Genomic DNA, 26,240 nt, shown 5'->3' with positions numbered 1-26,240 from the left:
AAATGTCGTTCGATCAGCTGTCGTTTCGATAAAGTGTCTTTCGATCAACTGTCGGCTCGATTAACTGTCGTTCGATAAAGTGTCTTTCGATCAGCTGTCGTTTCGATCAGGTGTCGTTCGATAAAGTGTCTTTCGATAAAGTGTCTTTCGATAAGGTGTCGTAGTACCATCTACAGTAAATTTGCAAATACAATATTTCACTAAGTGCAAGTGGTAAGCTTCGGATTTTATTAAGGTCATTTACTCGTTTGAGGACCTGTTAGCATCTGTGAGTTGATGCCAGAACGTCAACTCGGGTAGGACGACCCAGCGCTTTACCAACAAACGTAAATAGGAATTTTATAGGAAGCGTTTTCCCACAAGGGCTAAAATGTTTATGTTACACTTGTTTTTGCTCTGTATCTGTTGCGTTTCTCCCTTGCGGCCGATTGTGCGTTTCCGTGGTTAATTAAGTACATGTGTCTTTTTATGGACGTGTTCCCGTCAAGTAGTTGGACTGACAGTTTGGTATTGGAGCTCCTGATATGAGCTGTGTGAACAGAAACTTGACTTAACTGGGCTGTAATGATGTGCCTGTAATTCTAAGAGTGAGGACAAAAAACGTAACATTTACAATGTAAGGTGGACAGCTATACGGTACAACATTCTTGCCGTTATACTGTAATACATTATGAAAAGATTAACGTCATATTGAGTGTAAACCATCTTTCTCAACCATCAACAGCTGAACCAAAAAGTAATCGGCTTTCAAGTCCGATAAACGGAGTTACCAATTGCACACAAGATGGCAGCCGAGTTAAATTGGAACCGTTTGCACATACACTTGTAACGAAGGTAATACAAGTAGCTGAGAGTATTTGTCACATGCTCTAATTAAACAAAAGTGATAGTTATTAAATGTTTTCAAGGTTATAATACATATAAATTAACCCGGTAATTTTCTCGGAGACTCGTTCAGAAAATTACAAAGTACTATAAAGTAATAAGATAATTAACAACTTATGATCGCTTAATTATAGGATAGGAGGTTGTGTGAGGTTTTTTTGTACCAAAGGTTATATTTGGGTTGTCTCAAAACGAAACACCTGCCGCCCGGACACGCCCAAATTACTCACAGCAAGTCTTGACAAGTCGGTTCCAAGCCGCACTGTTACGTGACGGGACAAAATTGACAAAAGGCTTGACAATTTAAGTCTTAAGAAGTGTATTGCATAGAATTTAGCTGGGTTGTTAGCTGGGTTGCTCATCCGATGTGGTGGAAAATATTTTGTACATGATTTGTTCCTAATTTTCAATGCACAATTTTTTAATACGTAGAGATATAACAAACCTTTTAAGCTAAAAACGATTTTAAGATTGACAAGTTTTCTTCTCCACATGCAAGATAATTTAACATTATTATTGTTCCATAACAGAAATTTCATAGCTCAGAAAATAGGAATCTTAGAATCTCATAAAATTTGAAATTCTAATAATGTGCATAAATGTTGATGTTAGAACTTTAAGGACTTGAGATTTTACACGACATACTTTGTATTAATAAAAAAGGATTCATTCTCATTGGTTGAAATAAAAATAGGAGTAAATAAAGTGCTTCATGGACAGCTTTGGTGTCTATAGGTTGTGTGATTTTACCTGCGCGCCTCCTTTTACAGATTAGTGTTTGCCCTGCATATGATAGACAACTCATAGCTTTACCATTGTTCAAATTTAAAGGTTTTGTGTTAAGTATAATTAAAACTGATGTCGGTTAAAGAAATTACAATAAAATTTAACAAATGTTCTTAACCAAACACCTGGAGGAGTGCGACAATCCTCAACCATCTCCAAATAGCGAAGTAACATGCAGTATGGCTAACCGTTTAAATTCAGAATGTACCTCTTATTAATACGCAAACGTTTGGAGACTGTGTCTCCTATACCTGGTTCCATTGGTATGGGCGAGTTAGCGCAATTTACTGGCGGTCCGGAAAGGGTTCGGTTTCTAGATGACGGTTACTCCGGTCTCGACAAGCATTTCACAGAAAATTTGTTTAAGTTTATCGGCGGCGAGGAGAAATTTAATTAAAGAAGTTCCATGCGCAAAAAGTCAGGCTAATTTATCGCTTTTAGGCTGAATACTGACTGAATTAACATAAAAAAACTGTAAAATGTAATATTACAAGGTACCGTATGATTAGTTACAAAATTGTTTTTGTTAAAATTGTATTGTATCAATCGGAGTTCTGCCATGTAGTTTACGAAATGCAGTAACTGATAAAGCTTCGAACAAACGTGACAAACATACCCAAATAAACTGGTGTACTTTACTTCACATCGGCTTAGGACCACACAGTAGTTGCCTTACAAAACCATAAGAAAAATAAAAACCAGTAAAAATCCGAAACTTGACAACAACAAAAATGTGCACTATATATACGGTACACGGCGTATCAACAGCTTTACGAGTTAATCTACTTCAGATACCATGACGTCTGAAAGGACATGACGAAGAAAGCATCAGCAATCACAAATAACTTCGGGCGTATTTCCCTTTGAGCGACGAATCAAATATAAGTAATATAAGTTGATAAAATTACGATTGTTTAGCCACAAGACCCGTTTTGCGATGTAAAACGTTTTTAGAGCACCAACGTCAAGAAACATGACTTTTTTTGAGGTTGGAACACTCAAAAAAGATTTACCTGGTAGCCAGTTTTCAAAAATAGATACCAAAGCGCACTATGGCACTTATTAGATTCTCTTCGATGATATATGAGGTATCACAGCGTCGTTATTATTGCATCCTAAATAAATGAACTTGCGATTTTAATTAATTTCTTAGCACATTTTGTTGTTGTCGTCGTCAAACTAATATTTTGAAGCGCATTTAGCGATGTCGCTAATCCAAAAACAAAATAAATTTAATATTATTTAAAGTTTTTATTTTATTAACACCAATACAATATATAATATATAGTAATTCGAAAAACGTAATAGAACGTATTGGGTTGAAAACACAGCAAAAGAATCATTGTCATAAATTTATAAGGGATAAGTTTGGGGCACGTTAATGCATTTTAAAAGGAAAAAACCAACCAGTGTAATAAAAACCGTTTGCATAAAACAACAAAGAATTTTAATGATTGCCTTGAAACGAAAATATGTTTACGCACACGCTCTAAGTAAACTAGTTCGCCAACGCTGACTCAGCGTTTTTTTTTTACTTTCTCATCGCATCGATTTGAAGTCTTGAACGCAATTGTGTGAAAAAAACGACCCTATGCACAGATCCTGGCTCAGCAACCGCTGTTTTCCGATTGCTAATGTGCTTCCAAACAATCTGCATACTGTGTCTTGTCCTCATGTAACGTGGAGTTTTGGTCTTGCGTATCCTGATAACGAATTCCTTGATTATCCAAGTGATAGTGATGATGATAGTGATCCAACGAAAACAGCCTAAGTCTTTAAATAGTTTGTTGACAGAAAAATATTTCTTTTTGACAAAAAGCTTGTATTGTCAATCCCGTTTTAGGTCTTGTCAACCATTAACTAAAAATTCTCTGTACCTTTCATCACCATTTTGTAAAGATAGAAAACTACACCTTTTAAAGCATATTTGGTTATTAGTTTATTACTGTATTAGTAGACCACAAAACAGTTTTTGGTAATATATTGTGAAGACTGTGTCCAGTGAGCTGAATCGCATTTAAAATGCATTACAGTCGTTTTTCGAATTGAACCTGACAAAAACTTGGGGAATTCTCCTCGATTCCGCTCAACTCTGATAAGTCAATATTGGATATCCTACTCCTGCTGTACACACGTTTTTTCCGTGTCCAGTATGTATATCGTAACAGTAGATAGTACATCAAATAGTTGATAAAAACACGAGTTCACATTTAGCAAAACACAATAAAAAGCATCATGCGCTATACAGACGTCGAGTCAAACGCATGAAAGCCGACCTTTAAATTACAAACGATAAAGCATGTTAGACAGGGTTAAATAAAATAATTTAAGATTAATTTTTCTCAAAGCTGGCATTTTCGGCATTTTTGTTCGATTTTTTGTAATATACGTAAACTTCATGCACATTTGTTTCGTCTCGTGGCACAATGCGTATAGAGCACTCAGTATATTTACGAAACCAGACTAACAATGATGGTCAAACTTGACTTGTGGCCAAATTAAGCTGGTTTTACGGCAAGAGGCTAAGTCTGTGTTGAAGCCCCGGGCAACAGTACAACTGTACATAATTATTTCGATATGGTAATTACAAAACGATGCTGAAAAAATATATTTTATCAGGGAGGCGACGGTTATGTGTCGTCAATCGAATACCATTCCGATCGCCAGTCGCAAAAATGAATTCAGCTGTAATACTGCATAAAACCGTTTCGTCTAAATAAACCAGACGACTTGGCAATTTATGAATGAATAAAAATCAATCATTGAAAATTAAATGAAAAATAGAAAAAATAAAACGGGGTGGAATGTTTAGGAATACTCTAATGCTGACTTTGCAAAGATATTCAAAGTTTATGCCAATCAAGTGCTACATTAAAGCCGTCAAAGTAACCCAACGTTTCTAAAAACTACTAAAGTTTAGTTTTAAAAGTTTATTCAATATGTATTTATATGGTGAGGTACAGTGAGATCCGTGTCCTATGGTAAGGACTTTATTTCGGGTCCAAAGATGGAAAATTTTTCTTAGTACTTCGAGTCGAGAACAGCGCGACCATTCAAAGGCGTCGACGATCCGGTTTTATTTTTTCTATTGGAGCAGCGGTTTATATAAAGTGCGACGATTTCAAAGATGCTAATTTGCGCAAACCAAACGGCGGGTGGTCATCTGTACAAAGAAGTTCCAGTTTTGGAAGGTTTCACAATTACTCCGCAAAAACTTCGAAGATTTACTTGAAGTCAGTTTTAGAGTTATCTTAGATTTCTGCGACCACCTTGGATTTATTTTGTAAAATGGACATTCGACATTATTGATGATGATGTCATCATCCGATATTATTGATGATGATGATGATGTCATCATTCGACATTATTGCACTTTTCAAAATAATAAGACGGAAATATTTAAGGCTGCAAATTCTGTGTAATCAAACACTTCATCAAAACTCAATGTTTTATTGCTTACTAAGTATTTATCAATGGCGTTAATTTGTTTCAGCAACGAACCGTCAATAGAGTAATTTTGTTGTCAGTGAATTGTTATGCAAATCTGCTAGCAGGACAAAAAAATTTTAAACAAACTTTTAAGCATGAAAACCATTTTATCATTATGCGCATTGGCGTTCATAACATGGACATGCAATGGTAAGTTTTGTAAAAAATTTAAGACTATAATAACATGCTTGCAGTATATATACTGTAGTTACCTATAATTATAGAAACAACGTGTTTATACTGCAAAGTTTATTTGTAATATTATTTGCCAGGAACATAAAAGTGTAAAGGTTTTCTTCATGATTGTAACGTATCTGACGCATGAACGCCTAGAAATAAAACTGTTTGGCATGTTTCACGTTTGCAAAAATGTTTTTTGCTTGAGCAAGGATATTAGACCTTTATGTAGATTTTTATAAAATGTACATCATGTATAAAATAAAAAGCCTTCATCAACAAAGGAGAAAAATGCAATCTGTGTGAAGGAATGATGCCGCTTATGTCCGATTTTCAATTTCTTTGTCTGACATAATCGCGTTTTAACAATGGCAAAAACTGATTACATGTTTCCCTATTCTTAAACTTATTTTTACATTCGTTCCCAGGTCTTACATGCTGGGAATGTCAGAATCAGCCCACTAATGACGAATGCTTAACAAAGGGTATCATGAAAAAATGCCAACCAAACCAGGTCAAAAATTCCAAAATTATGATTTCAGTTTATCTCACTAACCAAAAAGATTCGAAAAGCTAATTTAAAGACTTGGATGAAAAGATTTGGATTGAAATGTCATACGAAAACGAAAATAAAGTTTTAATAAAAATATTTAACGAAAAAATGTTGTTTCTATTCCCGATATTCAACAGGATTCTTGCCAAAACGAAGTAAGGAAAGAACACGGCAAGGTGTTTATAACAAAACGTTGCAAGCAGGCACACGCTTGCGGAAATAACTTCGCCCAAGTAAGTGCTAGTGACGCTGTCAACTAAGATCAAACTGAATGCGGTATACGGAGGCGTATCTTCATTTGTAATTACCAAACTTGTTTAGCCAGAAAAAATAAATCACGTTTGTAGTTTGACACAAAGTTAATCGCTACTTCACTTTCTCAACAAGCATCGTGCTTTGTCGTATGATTTCACTTAAAATTCTTGTACGTTTGTTCATTTTAATTACAAACTTAAAACCTTTATGCCTAAGGCCAGAAAGATTAATTTATACAGTCTACGTCAAAGCTTTCGTTCTTTTAATCAACCGATGTGACTGCATTCTCTATTCGCCCCTAATCTCGACTAAGCATGAAATCAACCAGGAGCAATAATATTTACGCTTTCTGTCAGAATGAAAAGGTGGCGTGGGAGCCGAGTCAATGTAATGATCTTGAACTTTCCGAAGTGTCTCTCTGCCGGTGTTGTTGCAAAGAAGATCTGTGTAACGAGCCAGAGCAATTTTGCATTGGAGGCAAGCTAAGTTATGACCTTCGAACTATTACGCATTTTCTACAAAAACGGACCTCGAAAACTAAAAAGCGCCGTTTCGAAGAAGTAGCAAAATCAACCAGGACAGTTTTTAAAAATGCAAACTAAAACCTGCACACGCACCATAGAGTAATATCATCGCATATGTAACTTGTTCATCACAGGACCCCAAAATCCCTATCCAACGGTGGCGCCGGAATGCAAAGCATTGAAAGTTCCGCAACATGGTTCAAAAACTTGTTCGCCGATGGAAATGAACATGAAGGCTTCGTTGGAAACTGTTTGCGAATTTGAGTGCAACAATGGTAAATTTAAGTATGTTTCAAAAACACGAAGCCTTTTCTTTTTATACGCATTCAAATCCCGTTACAGGTTATTTGTTGGTTGGTATGCCGACAAGCACATGTTTATTTGGCAGAAACAAACGGCCGGAGTTTGACAACCCTGCACCTTATTGCAAACGTAAGTATTTAATATAGTCATTACCGCTACAATGCTACTGTAGAGCCGTTTTGGTGTAAAATATAATCACAAACGCAAGCACTTGAACTTTATGGTGACGGAAATTGCATAGTAAATGCTAACAGATCATTGTCGCCATCGAGCGGTAATAAGATTTTAGCATTACACTTACCTGTTACAGCAAACCCTCAATGTAAACGTTTACGAACACCAAAATATGGAAGCAAGACTTGTTCCAAGAATGGTCTGAACGGTTCACCAACGGGAACAGTCTGCTCGTTCAAATGTGACGATGGTAAAGTGGATTAAAGATAAACATCGCATTCAATCTACAACTGTCTGTTCCTGTATACTATTTGCCTGTTTACGTTATTATGCATTATGAAGGATACATCTTGAGAGGAGCTCCTAAGAGTGTTTGCATGAAAACAGTTCAACCAATGAGAGTTTACTGGACCCATAAAGTACCATTGTGCAGACGTATGATACGGATTTTATTTCTATATATGCGGTGGTAAAGTCAAAATGCAGTAGCAAGATGAAATGTTTTCGATGAAACTAAGAAATTTTGCTTCAATTTTACAGCTAATCCACGCTGTGACCCAGTGGGTGTACCTCGTTTTGGAAGAGCGTCATGCTCCAGATCCGTCACAGGAGGCACACCGCCCGGAGCTGTCTGTACATTTTCTTGTCGCAGAGGTAAGTCAGCCGAATGTATTCGTAAAAACTTGTCGAATCTTCATCGCATTGTCGAATAGCTAATCTTAACATTTATACAGGCTACAAGCTTGAAGGGGATGAAGAAACGAGATGTGTAATAGGACCAAAACCGACCGAAGCTTACTATTCTAAACCAGTTCCAACATGCGTTCGTAAGTAGGCTACTACATATGGGAAACAAATTTTGCTTGTGCCAGAAATAAAACGACAGTAACAAACTTTTTATTGCCGTAACAAGTGACTATAGGTTGAACATGTTACGGCTCAATGCAGTAAACAGTTCGTTATTCTTTCCAGCCGATCCAAAGTGTTCGGAAATTGCAGCGCCTGAAAACGGAGGGAAAAAATGCTCTCAAGATGGAGAGCTCGTTGATGTAGGGACAGTTTGTGAGTTCAACTGCGACAAAGGTATTTAGACAACAAAGCATGTAACTTTATCTGCATAAATATACGAACTTGATACCACTGAAAACGCTAAACTTTTTTTGTCGGACAGACTTTGAGTTGGTTGGCTTCACATCAAGCGCTTGTTTGAAAGGAGCTAGGGCCAACGATGCTTTCTTCGACAAAAAAACGCCGACTTGTGAACGTATGTTTTTCCAACGGGTTAGCTTGGATTTATATTTTTTTGATCAACTAATCAACTGTTTATTTTTCTTCAGCAAGATGTCGCCTTCCGGGAACGCCTGAGAATGGCAAGAAAGAATGCACACAAGAAAACCGTCGTGTCCCACCTGGTACCGTGTGTACCTATGAGTGCAACGAAGGTAAAGTAAAGCTTTATCTCAAACCCAACGCGATCCGTGGTTTGCTAGTAATATCCCTTTACTGTGTATGTAGCTTATATACTTGAGGGCCTTGAAAGGGATGAATGTGATATTAGACTCGAGCCTTATAGGGCGATATTTGACAGTGAAGAAGAAGGACTCCCAAGATGTAGACGTGAGTTTGTTAAAGAATCTACACTATGTTTTTATCTAAAAGAGTTGTGCTTGAAAATACGCCGTGTGCTTGCATCAGCTTATCATACCTTCGCTTTTTAGCGGACCCAAAATGTGATAGAATCGGCGAACCTGAAAACGGACAAACAACCTGCACAAACCCAGGTGATCTCGTTCCACCGAGAACCATTTGCAGCTTCCGATGCGATCCAGGTATAAAAATATTTATTTAAAGATTTCACCAAGATTTTAAATTTAGAATAAGACAAACTAATATTTTATAGCTGTGTTTTTTTATCAGGTTATTTCATAAGTGACGATAGACGAAGCACCTGTCGAGTTAGCCCCGCAGACGAGACCAAAGCAGAATTTGATAACCTCGTACCTCAGTGCTTACGTAAGCGTAAACGTAATAAAATGTCATAAACTTTAGATTAAGTTATGATATTTGCTATTGTGTTCGTGTTTAAACAGCCGATCCTAAGTGTGACATAATCGGAACACCGGGACATGGAAGCAAGTCATGCACGAGCAATCGACCAAGAGTAGACACAGGAACAGTTTGCAGGTTCGACTGCAACCCAGGTGAATTAAGCAATAAGAAAGATAGGTTTTGTAAATGACAGGACTTGCACATCGAACGTCTTCTTTTGTCCATGAAAAGTAATTCTAAAGCAGAAAATTAAGTGTCAAAACACAATTAACTATAAAACAGCAAATTCCCAATGGAAAAAATTTCTTGACAACAAGTCGAATTTTATAACACATGTTTCCAAGTTTCACGAAAGATAAGCGTTCCCGTTTCTATTTAGGTTACATCCTGGTAGGAGCTCAAAGAAGTACATGTCGGGTCGGAGCAGTACCAACAGTTGCTGATTTTGACAATGATGTTCCCATCTGCAACCGTAAGAAAAATGTTTCGCTTTCACACCGTAGCTCGTTTGGAATGTACTCTTTTGTTTTGCGGGTTTTATGCATCGCGTTTTTGTATTAAATAAGCTATAGGTATTGAAACAGTACTAACTTTAGCAAACCCGAAATGTCCGCCAATCGGCACACCGCGTTTTGGAAGCAAATCATGTAGCCAAACTACTCGTCTAGTCGATCCTGGAACCACCTGTGACTTCGATTGCAACCCAGGTAAGTAAAACTAGTTTTGTAGGCAGTAGTTAAACGAAAAATGGTAAAAAAATTACAGAAAAAAATTTGAACGTAGGTCTACTTACATAGAAAAATGTCTTTAACAGGGTACATGCTAATCGGCTCTACAAGAAGCACATGTCGTGAAGGGGCAACACCTCTTGAATCATCTTATGACAATCCGGTACCAATTTGTCAACGTAAGTAAAAGGCAAAACTTATTTAACAGATTTTGAAATACGGGATGTAATTAAAAAAAATGAGTGTTCGGTATTCAACCAACGGTCAAAGGACTGTCCAACCCAGAACGATTAAATCCAGCACAAACTGCATCAATGGACAATAATCCAAGCACTATTCAACCCAGAGATATCATGGGTTTAGTTGTTCTGCTTGAATCGTCCGTGGGTTAAAACGATCAGAAACCAAAAAAATTAATCCATGACTTGTAATATTACTCATAGCGAATCCGAAATGCGATTTGATCGGAATCCCAACCAACGGAACAAGGCAATGTGTACCGCAAAAAACTCCGAAAGTTGATATAGGAACACTTTGCTCCTTCGATTGCAATGAAGGCTAGTAATAATTTCAAGTTTATCAAGACACACTAATTGCATTATTTTAAGTTCTGCAGGCCTATATGTATACAATAAGTTTAACATGGTATTTTTTAAAGTAGCCAAGCGTAGTTTGTTGTATAGGTAGTGCAAGTAATGTCGTAAAAGATGCTGTAACATAACGTAATCTTGTATGGCAGGCTATATACTGGAGGGTGCGAGTGTGAGCTTGTGCACTGAAGGAGCGACTCCGTTGGATGCGTCGTTTAGCAATCCAGTGCCAAATTGCAAACGTAAGTTTTAAGTGATTCTGTACAAATTACTTTGTTTGCAAGTTTGCTAACCCATTAAATACATGCTTACTTGTTTACAGCAAACCCAAAATGTGATCGCATTGGTATTCCAAGATTCGGTACACGAAATTGCACACCACCGCTGTTGCGGGTGTTACGGGCTGATCCGGAGACAGTTTGCAATTTTAAATGTAACCCAGGTACTCGCGCAAATGTTACTGAGTAGTCAAGAACATCACAGATTTCTAAGCTGTGTTTAAACCGGTTTAATTTTGAAGGATACATCTTGCGTGGTGATAAGATAAGTACTTGCGTGGAAGCTGACAATCCCCTGGATTCTAAGTTTGATAATCCCATCCCGGTTTGCATGCGTAAGTTTGCTATAGTTGGCCTACATAGGACGAAAATACTGACATAGTTACATTTTTATCTTTATCCTCTGTATTTGTGCCTAACAGCTGATCCGATGTGCACCATGATTAGAACTCCAAGAAATGGTAAAAAAAATTGTTCAGAAAATGGTGAAGTGGTTCCGGCTGGTACCGTCTGTAACTTCGAGTGCGATGGAGGTAACATAACCAGTTTAACTGCTGTAGTTATAATTACATCAATTAACTTCGCAAGAAATCAGTAAACGTGTTATACGTGGGTGCATAGCGCTAAATTATCGACAAATATATGAAACTGACAATACTAACCATGAAAGATTTGATTCGAAAACAGAACTACATACATAATACAACCGTGCGCGTCTTATATGAATAACGAAAACCTTAACTAATCACCAAACAGTTTACAACCCAAAACTTTAGGTATTTATGATAATACCTTGCTCTGCCAGGTTACGTACTGGAAGGCTCTCCAGTGAGCACATGTAATGAAGCTTTGAATCCGATTGATTCTTCTTTTGACAATCCAGTTCCATTCTGCAGACGTATGTATCCTTAAACCGCATTCAACGTAGCAAAGCAATTTCTTACAGAAATCGACTAGAACACAAAGTGTTACGTTTCTGTTGTGCAGCAAATCCAATGTGTGACCTCATTGGCAGTCCAATAAATGGCGACAAGGTTTGTGACCAGGAAACCCCAAGAGTTCCACCAGGAACCAAGTGCGACTTCACATGCGATGAAGGTTTTATTTGCAATGTGATTTCTATTCGTTGGAGATACAGTATAACTAAGAAAGAAAAAGTGTGCTTGTCTGCTGCACTTGTTGACTACATCGAAACTAAATTCTATTATAATTTAAAAAGTTCAAAAACTTTATTACGAAATTCATATTGAATTTGTTAGGCTACTTACTACGAGGGGCTACAAGAAGCACTTGTAGAGCTGATCCCAATCCACTGGATTCTGTTTTCGACAGACCGGTACCCACTTGCAGATGTAAGTTATAAATCAACTACAGTTGATAAGTCCGTCACAAAAGTCGCAATGTTTCTTATAATGACATGTGAGAATTAATTTCAGCTAACCCAATGTGTGAAATAATCGGTACTCCTGAAAACGGAAAGAAGACGTGCTCCGAAGATGGATTAGTTGTTCCTCCAGAAACAACCTGCATTTTTGAATGCGACAACGGTATCTTTTTCTAGGCTGACACTTAATTGACATTAGATATGTAGCTGTAATAGGTGTTAAACATTTCAATATTCGAACACAACTTAAGAGAGTTGAACCTTCTAACAGGCTACATCCTGACGGGTGCAGACATGAGCACTTGCCAAGCCGCAGCTAACCCAGTTGACTCTGCATTCGACAATGAAGTTCCAATTTGTAAACGTAAGCAGTACACAACCTGAACAACTTTCATGTCGTTTTACATCAAAGTATCAAGCTTTTGTTTACTTGTAAAAACTGTATTCTGTCAGCCGATCCGATGTGTGATATTATCGGGATCCCTGAGTTTGGAAGCAAGTCTTGTACGCCAGAAGAAGCACCTCGAGTGAAGCCAGGAACAGTATGCACTTTTGACTGTAACAAAGGTTCGATCAGTTAACGTCGGTGTTTACTTGCAGCTGGATAACTGTACATTGCTGTTACATTTGAAATTCGTGTTTTTGTTTCAGGGTATCTATTACAAGGAAGGCCAAGAAGCACATGCCGTAAGGCACCAAATCCATTGAAGTCTGCTTTTGATAATCCAGTGCCGCGTTGTACAGGTGTGCAGCAAATTTATCAAAATTAGAGCTGGGAAAACTTATCTGGCTATTAACCGCAAACGGCTAAAAGCTCTTAACAACTAAACATTGTGTTAACCGAAAACACACATCTTAAGACAAACCTCTGAGCAAAATGATTGGTTATTCATCCACTCATAGAAATCTGTTTCTTTCTTAATCATTTTAATGTTTGAATAGTCTTATCCTTGATATATTTTGGATTTTAGCATGACATACGTTGTCAATATAACTCTCTTAATCACGCTTGTTAATAATAAATGCCCTGTTGCCTACATTAAATCATGTGACTTGCCATTTAGTGAATATGACAAGCTAACCGCCAGCTAACGGCTAAAACATTAACTACATTTCCAAACCTAATCAAAATATACCGCACAGACTCAATATGATCTAACTGTACGTTCTCATTCCTTTTCAGCTAATCCCATGTGTGAACTTATCGGTACACCAGAAAATGGAGATAAAAATTGTTCTGTTTTCGATGATGTTGTTCCACCGGGAAGCTTTTGTGAGTTTACTTGCGAAGAAGGTTCGTTTATTTTGTAAGAATTGATGTTTATCATCACGGATATCTGCGCAAAATGATTAACTTGATATTCTTGAATTGCCCTCCAGGATATGTACTTGATGGTGATGTTAGGAGCACTTGCGAGGTTACGTCCGTGCCAACAGTAGCCAAGTTTAACAGGCCTGTCCCTCGATGCCGACGTCAGTATTTAATACAACTTGCGTACCAACAATCGACGAATTTAAATCAAGTTATTTTGAGTGTTCTCAGACGGAGCTGAGAGGCCCCAGCACGCAGTAAATAATTTCATCATTAATACTTATATGCAGCAAACCCAATGTGCGAAACTATTGGTACTCCCGAAAATGGAGACAAAAGTTGTTCACCAAGAGAGGAAGATACCGTACGACCTGATACTGTGTGTTCGTTTACCTGTGATCTAGGTTGTTACAAACAAAGCATTTTAAAACTACAGTATATGAGTATTAAATTGCATACAGCATCGTATCGAAAAAATCGTTTACTTAAACATGAGAAAGAGTTATTATCAAAATGTGTTAATTATTTTAAACGAAATACTGTAAATCAAAACATCTCCCAAAAATCAAACAACTTTTGTAGGATACAAGCTAGAAGGAGATAACAAGAGTACTTGTACGGTAAGCGATGCGGACGAAACCAAAGCTGATTTCGACAAACCAGCACCAACTTGCAGACGTAAGTTCAGGTCAGATGATTTATCAACTAAGCATACATACGTCGCCTAACTCTCATCATTATTTAACATGCAGCCGATCCGATGTGTGATATTATCGGGATCCCTGAGTTTGGAAGCAAGTCTTGTACGCCAGAAGAAGCACCTCGAGTGAAGCCAGGAACAGTATGCACTTTTGACTGTAACGAAGGTTCGACCAGTTAACGTCGGTGTTTACTTGCAGCTAGATAACTGTACATAATTGCTGTTACATTTGAAATTCGTGTTTTTGTTTCAGGGTATCTATTACAAGGAAGTCCAAGAAGCACATGCCACGAGGCACCAAATCCATTGAAGTCTGCTTTTGATAATCCAGTACCGCGTTGTACAGGTGTGTTTATCGACATTATACAAGTGTGCAGCAAATTTATCAAAATTAGAGCTGGGAAAACTTATCTGGCTATTAACCGCAAACGGCTAAAAGCTCTTAACAACTAAACATTGTGTTAACCGAAAACACACATCTTAAGACAAACCTCTGAGCAAAATGATTGGTTATTCATCCACTCATAGAAATCTGTTTCTTTCTTAATCATTTTAATGTTTGAATAGTCTTATCCTTGATATATTTTGGATTTTAGCATGACATACGTTGTCAATATAACTCTCTTAATCACGCTTTTTAATAATAAATGCCCTGTTGCCTACATTAAATCATGTGACTTGCCATTTAGTGACTATGACAAGCTAACCGCCAGCTAACGGCTACAAACATTAACTAAATTTCCAAACCTAATCAAAATATACCGCACAGACTCAATATGATCTAACTGTACGTTTCCACTCCTTTCCAGCTAATCCCATGTGTGAACTTATCGGTACACCAGAAAATGGAGATAAAAATTGTTCTGTTTTCGATGATGTTGTTCCACCGGGAAGCTTTTGTGAGTTTACTTGCGAAGAAGGTTCGTTTATTTTGTAAGAATTGATGTTTATCATCACGGATATCTGCGCAAAATGATTAACTTGATCTTCTTGAATTGCCTTCCAGGATATGTACTTGATGGTGATGTTAGGAGCACTTGCGAGGTTACGTCCGTGCTAACAGTAGCCAAGTTTAACAGGCCTGTCCCTCGATGCCGACGTCAGTATTTAATACAACTTGCGTACCAACAATCGACGAATTTAAATCAAGTTATTTTGAGTGTTCTCAGACGGAGCTGAGAGGCCCCAGCACGTAGTAAATAATTTCGTCATTAATATTTATATGCAGCAAACCCAATGTGCGAAATTATTGGCACTCCCGAAAATGGAGACAAAAGTTGTTCACCAAGAGAGGAAGATACCGTACGACCTGATACTGTGTGTTCGTTTACCTGTGATCCAGGTTTGTTACAAACAAAGCATTTTAAAACTACAGTATATGGGTATTAAATTGCATACAGCATCGTATCGGAAAAATCGTTTACTTAAACATGAGAAATAGTTATATTATCAAAATGTGTTAATTATTTTAAACGAAATACTGTAAATCAAAACATCTCCCAAAAATCAAACAACTTTTGTAGGATACAAGCTAGAAGGAGATAACAAGAGTACTTGTACGGTAAGCGATGCGGACGAAACCAAAGCTGATTTCGACAAACCAGCACCAACTTGCAGACGTAAGTTCAGGTCAGATGATTTATCAACTAAGCATACATACGTCGCCTAACTCTCATCATTATTTAACATGCAGCCGATCCGATGTGTGATATTATCGGGATCCCTGAGTTTGGAAGCAAGTCTTGTACGCCAGAAGAAGCACCTCGAGTGAAGCCAGGAACAGTATGCACTTTTGACTGTAACGAAGGTTCGACCAGTTAACGTCGGTGTTTACTTGCAGCTAGATAACTGTACATAATTGCTGTTACATTTGAAATTCGTGTTTTTGTTTCAGGGTATCTATTACAAGGAAGTCCAAGAAGCACATGCCACGAGGCACCAAATCCATTGAAGTCTGCTTTTGATAATCCAGTACCGCGTTGTACAGGTGTGTTTATCGACATTATACAAGTGTGCAGCAAATTTATCAAAATTAGAGCTGGGAAAACTTATCTGGCTATTAACCGCAAACGGCTAAAAGCTCTTAACAACTAAACATTGTGTTAACCGAAAACACACATCTTAAGAGAAAACTCCGAGCAAAATGATTGGTTATTCATCCACTCATAGAAATCTGTTTCTTTCTTAATCATTTTAATGCTTGAATAGTCTTATCCTTGATACATTTTGGATTTTAGCATGACATACGTTGTCAATATAACTCTTTTAATCAGGCTTTTTAATAATAAATGCCCTGTTGCCTACATTTAATCATGTGACTTGCCATTTAGTGACTATGGCAAGCTAACCGCCAGCCAACGGCTAAAAACATTGACTAAATTTCCAAACCTAATCAAAATATACTGCACAGACTCAATATGATCTAATTATACGTTTCCACTCCTTTCCAGCTAATCCCATGTGTGAACTTATCGGTACACCAGAAAATGGAGATAAAAATTGTTCTGTTTTCGATGATATTGTTCCACCGGGAAGCTTTTGTGAGTTTACTTGTGAAAAAGGTTCGTTTATTTTGTAAGAATTGATGTTTATCATCACGGATATCTGCGCAAAATGATTAACTTGATATTCTTGAATTGCCTTCCAGGATATGTACTTGATGGTGATGTTAGGAGCACTTGCGAGGTTACGTCCGTGCCAACAGTAGCCAAGTTTAACAGGCCTGTCCCTCGATGCCGACGTCAGTATTTAATATAAAGTTTAAGAAAAACAATTTAAAGTGAAAAGCTTAAGTTTTATTTTGCAATAGCAAATCCGATGTGCGACTTGATAAGATCTTGATAAGATAACTCGTAAGTTTGTATATTTCACAAGCTAAAAGAAGTCATGCGTTAACATTCACCAATCAAAACCCGGTTTCGGTACTAACTGCCAATCTGAGTTTTGCTGCTAACTTGCGTACCCAACAATCGACGAATTTATTTTCAAGTTATGTTGAGTGAACTCAGACGGAACTGAGATACTATAAATAATTTCGTCATTAATATTTATATGCAGCAAACCCAATGTGCGAAATTATTGGCACTCCCGAAAATGGAGACAAAAGTTGTTCACCAAGAGAGGAAGATATCGTACGACCTGATACTGTGTGTTCGTTTACTTGTGATCCAGGTTTGTTACAAAAAAGCATTTTAAAGCTACCGTATATGGGTATTAAATTGCATACTATGCATACAGCATCGTATCGGACAAATCGTTTACTTAAACATGAAAAATAATTATTATTATTGTCAAAATGTGTTACTTTTTTTAAACGAAATAAACCAAAATATCTCCCAAATATCACACATTTTTTGTAGGATACGAGCTAGTAGGAGACAACAAGAGTACTTGTACGGTAAGCGATGCTGACGAAACCAAAGCTGGTTTCGACAAACCAGTACCGACTTGCAGACGTAAGTTCAGGTCAGATGACTTATCAACTAAGCATACATGCGCTGCCTAACTCCTATCATTATTTAATATGCAGCTGATCCAATGTGCGACCGGATCGGAATTCCACGCAACGGTGAAAGAACATGCCAGCCTACGAACTTGCCGCAAGTACCCCCAGACACAGTATGTTCATTTACATGCAATGATGGTAAGTGAATTTATTCCAGTGAAGCTGTTGTATAAATAAGCTTAATCTTTGAATTTCTAACGTCTTCACTTTACAGGATATAGTCTTGTTGGTTCTGTTCGAAGCACTTGCAGAGAAGCAGCGAATCCATTGAACTCTCAATTTGATGAACCCGTGCCAAGATGCACCGGTAAAATTTTTACTTCAAACAACTTTTAATGTCGGCATCAAATTAAAAACTCCCCGTAACCAATGTCAAATAGGTTTACATATCTTGGTGATAACATACAAAAACAATGAGTCAAACTGTCCTCCTAACATATCCAAACTTAATTTTATTTTGTTTAGCCAATCCTATGTGCCCGATCATCAGGGCACCGGAAAATGGACGAAGATCTTGTGACCAAAAAGGCGACCTTGTCCCTCCAGGGACGCAATGCTCATTTGGTTGTGATTCAGGTTAGTTTCTGTATGTAAGTCCAAGCACATTTAACACATTAGAGTCTAGTAGACAAATAAGCGATTTGGAAGTTTTCCTTTCTCTTAACCTTCTGATCTTTGCACTACTGCCGTTAATATTTGAAGGATATGTTCGTGTTGGACCAGAAACCAGCGTATGCTTGGTGACAGATGTAGAAACCATAGCCGAATTCAATCGACCGGTTCCGATATGTCGCCGTAAGTATCATCATATCAAAGTGCAGGTTTATAAAAGTAAGTTGTAGTCACTTAGGTGAATCAGTAGTTTCTTCTTCCAGCTAATCCGATGTGTGAAATAATCGGAGCACCCGAGAATGGAGATAAGACATGTACACAACAGAGAGACTTGGTTTTGCCTGACACTATTTGCAATTTCACTTGCGACGATGGTGAGCTTTATATGCAACAGAAGCGGTGATAATTTGGCAACTATAATTACGGATATTTCTTCTCGATCAGGATATCGTCTTGACGGAAGTATCGAAAGCGTCTGTCTAGTAACTGACGTGGAAACAGAAGCCGAATTCAACAACCCTGTACCGACATGTAGACGTGAGTGTTCTATTAGTTAATGCTGCAACTATCCTGGTGTTGTAAAAAGTAAACGTATATGAGCTTATTTTACTAAGTCGCCGATAAAAATCATTGTGATTATATCATTTATATCAAATGATTGTGATTGTCAAGCTTTAGCAATGTCATGTAAAGCGCTATGCCGTATACAGTACGGCATACGCTTCATGGAAATTTCCATAATGAAATGAAAGCTAATCATGCATTTAGCCAATCCCATGTGTGACATCATTGGAACACCTACGAACGGTGATAAAACTTGCACACAAGATGGAGACGTTGTTCGACCCGATACTGTCTGTGAATTTACTTGTGACCGAGGTAAGTTTCCAAAAGTCAAATCTGTTTAACGGTTTCAGTCTGAAACCACATTTTTTTAACGAAACATTAGTTTACAATTTCAACCGTGTCGCAGGATACTTGTTAACTGGAAGTGAGAAAAGTACATGTGTTGTTGGACCACGGCCTATTGACGCCAGTTTTGATAACGACGTTCCAGTGTGCACACGTAAATTTTAAAGAAATTTAACATTAAAGTGAATTATAAATCTTAGTTTATAACCGATTTATTGAAACTTTGTTCATGTACAACGGTAACCTGCCAAGCCGAGTTTTTATGTACGAATGCGAAAATTGCAACCGTTTATTACATTTTTAAGCTAATCCAAAATGCAACCTTATTGGTACACCTGTCAACGGTGAAAAGGTCTGTACACCTTCCGAAGCTCGTGTAGTCGATCCAGGAACAGTATGCAACTTTGGGTGCAACGAAGGTAACGCTGGTGTAAAAAATAAGGAAAAGACAGATCTTTAACACAACTTGGTCACTAACAAGATGATAGGCCTATACGTAGGCCTAACAACAATAGGGTATTTAACAACAGCATCTAATGCAGGCCAAACACATACAACGTTTTTCTAAATCTTTGTGCAGGATACGTCTTGCAAGGAGAAAAAATAAGTACATGCGTAGAAGGACGAACACCACTCGATGCCGCATTCGATAACCCCGTACCCATATGCAGACGTGAGCCTGTTAAAGTTTTGATGTTAAACACGTATTAACATTATTCATACCGGACAAATGTGCAACTGTTATCGGTATGCCAAGAAACCAATTTCAACAACCAACATATAAGATTGTATGGACAACTAATTGTGCTAAAGGAGAAATTACAAGCAATTTGTTCTTTGTAGCTCTACCGGAATGCGATGCTCTTGGAAACCCAATAAATGGAGTGACGACATGCACTCAGACCGGGGCAACAGTCGATCTTGACACAGTGTGCACATTTACTTGTAATGCAGGTAAGCCAATTTAGAATTAACTTTTGCAAAAGCATCTCTAGGTTTCAACAAATCAGTAAAAAATTACTTACAAAAGGAGCTTTCTAAATGCAAAACAAATGCATGCAGAGATATGATTTTATTGAAGTTCTTGTCTTTTGGTTTTATCTATACAGCAATATCTGAATTAACCACGGGAAAAAATTCTCAAAATTATATAAAAACCTTGTAAGCAAATTAGTTTCAAAAAATTTCACAAGAGTAAATCGACAAAGCAATTTTGAGAAATAACGTGGATTGCCTTAAATATATACAGCAGATCAAAATTATCCAGTAAATGTAACATAAAATAATACCACGTACAAGATATATTGTAGATAGAATATAGATGTAATAATTAATATCACAGGAGGTAAAGCAATGATCATAGGTGGAAGGATTGCCTTAAAGTTTTGAATTTTTAAGGAACAAGCAACATTATGGACAACTTTTTTGTTTGCCTAAATTTTTTACTGCACTTTGTGCGTTCTTTATCATTTGTCTCTTTACGGCAAACTTTTCCCAAAATCGATCTAAAGTGACTGTAATGCAAAAAGCAGGCATACCAACGTAAAAGCACTTCATGCCGTGTGGGCATTTGAACTGGTACCCTACTTTTGACAAGTGCCGTAACACTAAGCATTGCAGTTAGAAAATTAACTGCCTGATAGACTTAAACTTCTTTTGAAGGGAGTGACAACATTATTTTCGAATACTGTTGGGAAAGTTTGCCAAAGTAAAGTATCCCTTTCATATCAATCAATCAATCGTTTCTTGTTGTGTCCTTTAGTGCGTTGTTATAGTTAATTTCGAGGTAAAGAAACTCAACAGCTTTGCCAAACATTTGTAGAAGGTACAGTAGCAATCGCTTTTCAATATTTTTCGAAAATTATTTTCTTCCATTTTAACTGCTGTGTTATTCAAGAAAATTGTCAACAAATGGTGTAGTATAGTAGAAGGTTATTTATGTAAAGTTTATTTAACGTCATGTAGCCTTGTTCCCTCTTGCGGGCTTAAGTAGACAATGCTCGCTCTTGAACGTATAACACAAATCGAGTAATGGACTTTTTTCAGAAAATATAACATGTGTCAACGCTGTCAAATGCAACATATGTGACAAAGACTTGATCTGTTGAAAGAACGAAATAACTCATAAATCTGCCAACTAAAACCTTGTAATTTTGTCAGGTTTTACAAGAACTGGCCCAGAGCGCAGCACCTGTTTACCAGAGACACCGGAACAGCTAACAGCGAAATTCGACAATCCTTTACCGAGCTGCGTCGGTTCGTAAAAAGAAGTCAATGACTCAGCTCTAACATCAAACGACCACTAAATGCAATTTTAATTGTACAGCTGGAGAATGCGACGAGCTCAAACCTGAACCAAATGCCGAAATTGATTGCACTGATGCCAACAACTTGAACTCGGTTTGTACATACATATGCGAGGAAGATAGAGGCTTCATGCTATTCCCCAGCGATTTAAGCTCCACGAAATGTCTGCCTGAAAACGCTACTTGGAGTAAACCATTACCTTGCTGCGTCCGTAAGCAAACTAGTTTTAAACTGGCAAAAGACTTTCTTGCTAAACACAAAAGTACAATGTAACTGTAAGTAAACCACGTGTTATTTTTACGGAACGTTTTAATATACTTACATCAGATATACTAATTTAAAACACGAGAAATATTAAGCCTAAAACTACAGTTTTCACTTCTTTTTTCAGCGAATTGCCCGATGGTTTACATGGATTTAGTATTAGTTCTGGACTCATCCGGATCGATAGGCCAAACTCCCTGGGGGCTACTGCTGGCTTTTGTTGAAAGATTTATCAGGCAAGTAACCAACATCTTTATTTCAAATTAAAACACGAAAGTCCGACATTTCCATAAACTATTTGGTAACGATTTCCTCTAATTGTGGTAAGCAAAACATCGTGATTAATTTGTTTAGAGGTCTCGACATAGGGCCTGATCGAACAGAGGTTGCCATCTTCACCTTCAGTGACGATGTGGACAAGAGGCATGCAATAGAGCTTTCAGATAACAAACGCTCAATTATACGAAGAGTCAGGAGATTGCCATGGCTCGCAGGCGGTTCGTAAAACTATGTAACTTAAAATTTCTAGTAAATTACTGCAAGTGTTGTGTTTTGTCTAAAACCAAACAGAAAATATCATGCTACAAAACTAACTAAGAATTCTGTTAACTCGTCTACCGCACTTTAAGAATATAAAATTTAACCTTTTGAACAGAAACTAACACGGGTGCTGCGTTAAGATACACCAGGCAAGAAGTTCTCAGGCATGACCATTCAATTCGGGCTGACCCTGAATATAGGTCTGAGGTAGTCGATGTCACGCTGTTGATTACCGATGGGCAGGCTACAGATACTGTCCTTCCCCATGCTAGAAGATTACGTTCTATTGCAGACGTGAGTTTTACAAAATCAATGTTAACTAAGACAAACCGAGATCGTGTAAAATTGTACATTTACAAAGTAATCCATACTGTATATCTGCGTGTTATACATCTCATATATGCAATGCATATTAAAGCCAGTGAAAACCAATGCTGTTTTCCTGTTAAAAATGCTTCTCCCAGAAAATTTCAAAGACGTAGAAAATACATTTATACGTACGTCTGTCGAAAACATTTTAAGAACTCTTTGTGTATAAACAAAAAGTTTTGCCATTTAGCATGCACTTGCACTGCAATGTCGTTATCAGCAGATTAGCACATATTAGCATTAGCTAGATTATTAGATTAGCATTAGCAGATTATAGCAGGTTAATCGTTGACATGATTGTGCAGGTCTATGTAGTCGGTGTGGAACCATCAGTGGGTTTCATCAACAGACAAGAACTCAACGCCATGGCTGGTGACCCAAGAAGAGTCCGATTTGTTGACGAGGGTTACGCAGGTCTGACCGAGGATTTCGCTATGGATCTAATGGCACTTATTTGTGGAGAACCAAAATGTGATCGGGAAGAATAAGCCAGTTATTGCGATTTGTACTTTAAAAGTGATTAATAAGCATCCTTTCCTTCTGTACAATAACGTGATGGCCAGCAAATTATTATGTTCCAAAGGCATTTTACTGTAGAATAACAATATCTGCGCTGAAAACGCGAAAACAGAATTTATACGTTAGAAGCAAAAAGTGAAATAAATGATGAGAAATTGATCTTTGTAAATTGGTTTATACATCATTGATAGCGATAAAACGTTACAAGACAAACAACATGAACGCCTTTTTTACTGAAAGCGCTTATAGCAAGACCTCTTTCCAGATAGCCTATATAACTATATGTGACAATGTACTTGTGGAAGATATGATGGTTTGAACCTTTTCTCCAACAAAGATTGTTACGCTAAATTTCTAAATCTCTATAGGTTTGGTTTTCCCGTTCTAACGACTGGTCACAAAACCAAAGCAAGCCGAGTTGTAAATAAAAACAAACCAAGACCGCTTGGACATGTTCAAAATAGATCACGCACGTAGCGTGATAACGTACATAACATAACGTGATCACGCAGGTTGCGTGATCTAGATTCTAGACCAGGGGTCGGGATCCTTCTTGGCTAAGGGAGCCATAAAGCTACATACTTGAATTGTACAGTACTTCCATGAGAGCCATATTAACACTTAATGCAACTAACATGTGCATTTTTAAGCAAAACCAACCATTTTACACAACGGTAAATGAGTGAATTTACTCTTTAATAACAAGCTTTTTACTGTTTATGCGACTTACAACTACAGAAAAAGTTTTCTTCATAACAATCGTGATAAGAAATGTCAACTTAGATTTATCTGCGAGCCAGGTGCCGTAAATAAAACAGCCACCTCTGGCTCTCGAGCCGTAGTTTCCGACTTCAAACCCCGCATCTCACAACTAATCAAATACGATTCAACTAAGGCGAACGGCGTTTCGCGCATCGAGGAGGAAAGACGCGAATGACAAAGTGCACGTAAAAAAAGTAAAATCGACGTATGGACCAAAATTTTAGAGATTAATCTAAAAGTATCTAAGATAAATATAAAAACACAGCTGGACTATACAAGTAAATCCTGCACCTCCTCAATGCTCTGGAATTAAAAAACAATCTAAACAAAAGCTTAACAAACATAGGAACTACCGCCTTTACCTGGAGACCACAACCTTCCTATACAATGAACCGTTGTATCTACGGTTTGAATTTGAATTGGGACTGAAATTGAATTGAAATAGATCGTTTAAAGCGGAACTGAACGACAAACTCAACATCGTGTCCTCACAAACAAAATCGTGAAAATTTTTGCAGAAATTTAAAAGTTATATACATAAAGAAGCTTTGATCACAACCATCACAAAAATAAAGACATCAATTCTACGTAACACAAGTCATTAGTTTCAAGTCAACGTATATTGTGGTAAACAATCACCACTTGCTAGCAGGAAAGATTAATACCACACACGTCACAGCATTGTCTGCCACTGTTCCAGCAAAAGAAACGAGCGTTTGGAAAATTAATTTTATGGTTACTACAGTCACAAACCCATGTTTAAACGCTAATACATTTCTATAAGCAAGCGTGTTCAAATCTCATGGATAGACACACTAAAAACTCATCGCCAACACAGAGAAAAGTGCAGTATGCCAAACCTGCTGAATTAAATCAGATAAACTATAGTTAAATCAGATAACTACTTGTACCACTCATATATTTACTTGCTTGCTCTCAGCAATCCAAACGAAGGAGAAAAAGTTGATTATACTTGGCCTCAGTACGACTCTGAATCTAAAAGATATCTCACAGTTCAAATGCCAATCGGTGAGGGCTCGCGATTACACGAAGATCGTTACAAACTGTGGCAAGAAACCATCAAATCTATTTAGAAAGAAATAATTTATGTGTCATAATTAAAAATGCAAAATTTTCGAAAAGAATACAGCAAGTTTCATTTCATAAACTTGTCAAATAATGACAACATGACCACTTGCTTCAAAAATTGCTTTTAACCACTGGAAATAAATAAATAAAGGATAGTCTATTCTGTATACTGTAGTTCATAATGTAAATTTGTGTTCTTTAAACCTTTTGCTCTACATAACAAGTCTATAGCGATATAACTAAAACAATAAAAGGAATACACTGTTTTTGAACAACGTCATGCCCATTCCTTATAGTGAAAAATTTGTAGCATTATGGTGGCTGACTCTTGACATAAAAATTTTTGTTAATTTTGCAATTTTTTGGAAAAACTTTTATTACTTTTGCATTCTTGTTTATTATTTTATAGCTTATTTTTTTTACAAATTTTTACATTACATTATATATTTATGCCCTTTTAGTTTTCTTTTTTTTTAAGTTCCAAAATTAACAAAACACTCCCTTGTCATGTGTCGGCCGCCACGCTTCTTGGTCTGTTAAAGCAATAAGATGCCTAGTGCAGGTGGCCCTCTATATGTGTCATCGCTGGCATGATTTCAAACAAAACCTTACTCAGACTAGAAAAATTATCACACTTTTCTAAATCTGTGTAAAATAGATCTGTTTCTCAGTAAGATCTAATTCTATGTAAAATCTTTTCTAGATGTGTGCAAGCTCTGTTAGATATCATCGGAAGCGGTTAGCAATGAAAAACAAGCAAAATATAAAGTTTTACAGCTCCTTTCCTTTTATTGGTTTACAATATGTTCAGTACTTGTAATAAAATATCCTTAGAATAACATTTAGTGATCGTACAATTTTCAGTGGTGACTGTCATGTTACGGTACTTGTAATTAGTGAAGAGATTATTTATTCGACTCTGTTGTTGCGTGTTTGTATGACCCGTTTAAAAAGTACAGAAGTTTACAGTCAATCTTTCAGAATGTTGAGTCAGGCGAAGGTTGTTGCTGCATTTTTGTTGTGTTGATTAAGCCAAACGAATACTGATTTCAGAATGTCAATTACCCTGAAATATATAAAGAGTAACATTGCTCAAACAAAACTAAAAAGTTTGACCTCTTTGAGAACTAACACATAATGCATCACACATAGTTGGAATTAATCATCAGAGTTA

General features: G+C 37.2%; 1 protein-coding gene across 2 annotated transcripts; it reads left to right on the top strand.

Moving 5' to 3' along the window:
• The first annotated feature begins 5,151 nt into the window (after positions 1-5,151).
• Positions 5,152-23,374, top strand: LOC143460778 (complement receptor type 1-like). Of its 2 annotated transcripts, XM_076958407.1 has the most exons (65): positions 5,152-5,310; positions 5,766-5,851; positions 6,028-6,123; positions 6,502-6,622; positions 6,804-6,944; positions 7,012-7,101; positions 7,283-7,396; positions 7,489-7,581; positions 7,687-7,800; positions 7,881-7,973; positions 8,119-8,229; positions 8,318-8,410; positions 8,484-8,588; positions 8,662-8,763; positions 8,865-8,975; positions 9,064-9,159; positions 9,237-9,347; positions 9,575-9,667; positions 9,792-9,902; positions 10,010-10,102; positions 10,367-10,480; positions 10,663-10,755; positions 10,836-10,955; positions 11,034-11,126; positions 11,214-11,324; positions 11,597-11,689; positions 11,779-11,889; positions 12,051-12,143; positions 12,228-12,338; positions 12,447-12,539; positions 12,629-12,742; positions 12,827-12,919; positions 13,359-13,469; positions 13,556-13,648; positions 13,778-13,891; positions 14,070-14,165; positions 14,240-14,353; positions 14,441-14,533; positions 14,997-15,107; positions 15,194-15,286; positions 15,416-15,529; positions 15,711-15,806; positions 15,881-15,994; positions 16,082-16,174; positions 16,638-16,748; positions 16,835-16,927; positions 17,245-17,358; positions 17,547-17,642; positions 17,717-17,830; positions 17,907-17,999; positions 18,158-18,268; positions 18,395-18,487; positions 18,568-18,678; positions 18,749-18,841; positions 19,073-19,183; positions 19,278-19,370; positions 19,522-19,635; positions 19,797-19,889; positions 20,060-20,170; positions 21,377-21,472; positions 21,543-21,734; positions 21,915-22,023; positions 22,142-22,284; positions 22,443-22,621; positions 23,002-23,374. In XM_076958407.1, exons 1-65 carry the CDS (start codon positions 5,256-5,258, stop codon positions 23,182-23,184), a joined length of 6,963 nt encoding a protein of 2,320 aa, XP_076814522.1. In that variant the 5' UTR covers positions 5,152-5,255; the 3' UTR covers positions 23,185-23,374. The 2 variants fall into 2 exon arrangements, with proteins under 2 accessions (XP_076814522.1, XP_076814530.1); XM_076958415.1 differs by lacking the exons at positions 13,778-13,891; positions 14,070-14,165; positions 14,240-14,353; positions 14,441-14,533.
• Positions 23,375-26,240: the final 2,866 nt, after the last annotated feature.

This window comes from Clavelina lepadiformis, chromosome 1 (assembly GCF_947623445.1).
Source record: "Clavelina lepadiformis chromosome 1, kaClaLepa1.1, whole genome shotgun sequence".
Classification (NCBI taxonomy): Eukaryota; Metazoa; Chordata; class Ascidiacea; order Aplousobranchia; family Clavelinidae; genus Clavelina; species Clavelina lepadiformis.
This window is presented reverse-complemented; position numbering and strand designations above follow the sequence as displayed.

Excerpts from the sequence above, each read along its gene's own strand:
- LOC143460778 (XM_076958407.1), top strand. The coding sequence starts at position 5,256 with ATGAAAACCATTTTATCATTATGCGCATTGGCGTTCATAACATGGACA. Across the intron at positions 19,636-19,796 it reads CAACTTTGGGTGCAACGAAG|GATACGTCTTGCAAGGAGAA; the intron begins GTAACGCTGGTG and ends ATCTTTGTGCAG. Across the intron at positions 22,024-22,141 it reads TTTGTTGAAAGATTTATCAG|AGGTCTCGACATAGGGCCTG; the intron begins GCAAGTAACCAA and ends TAATTTGTTTAG.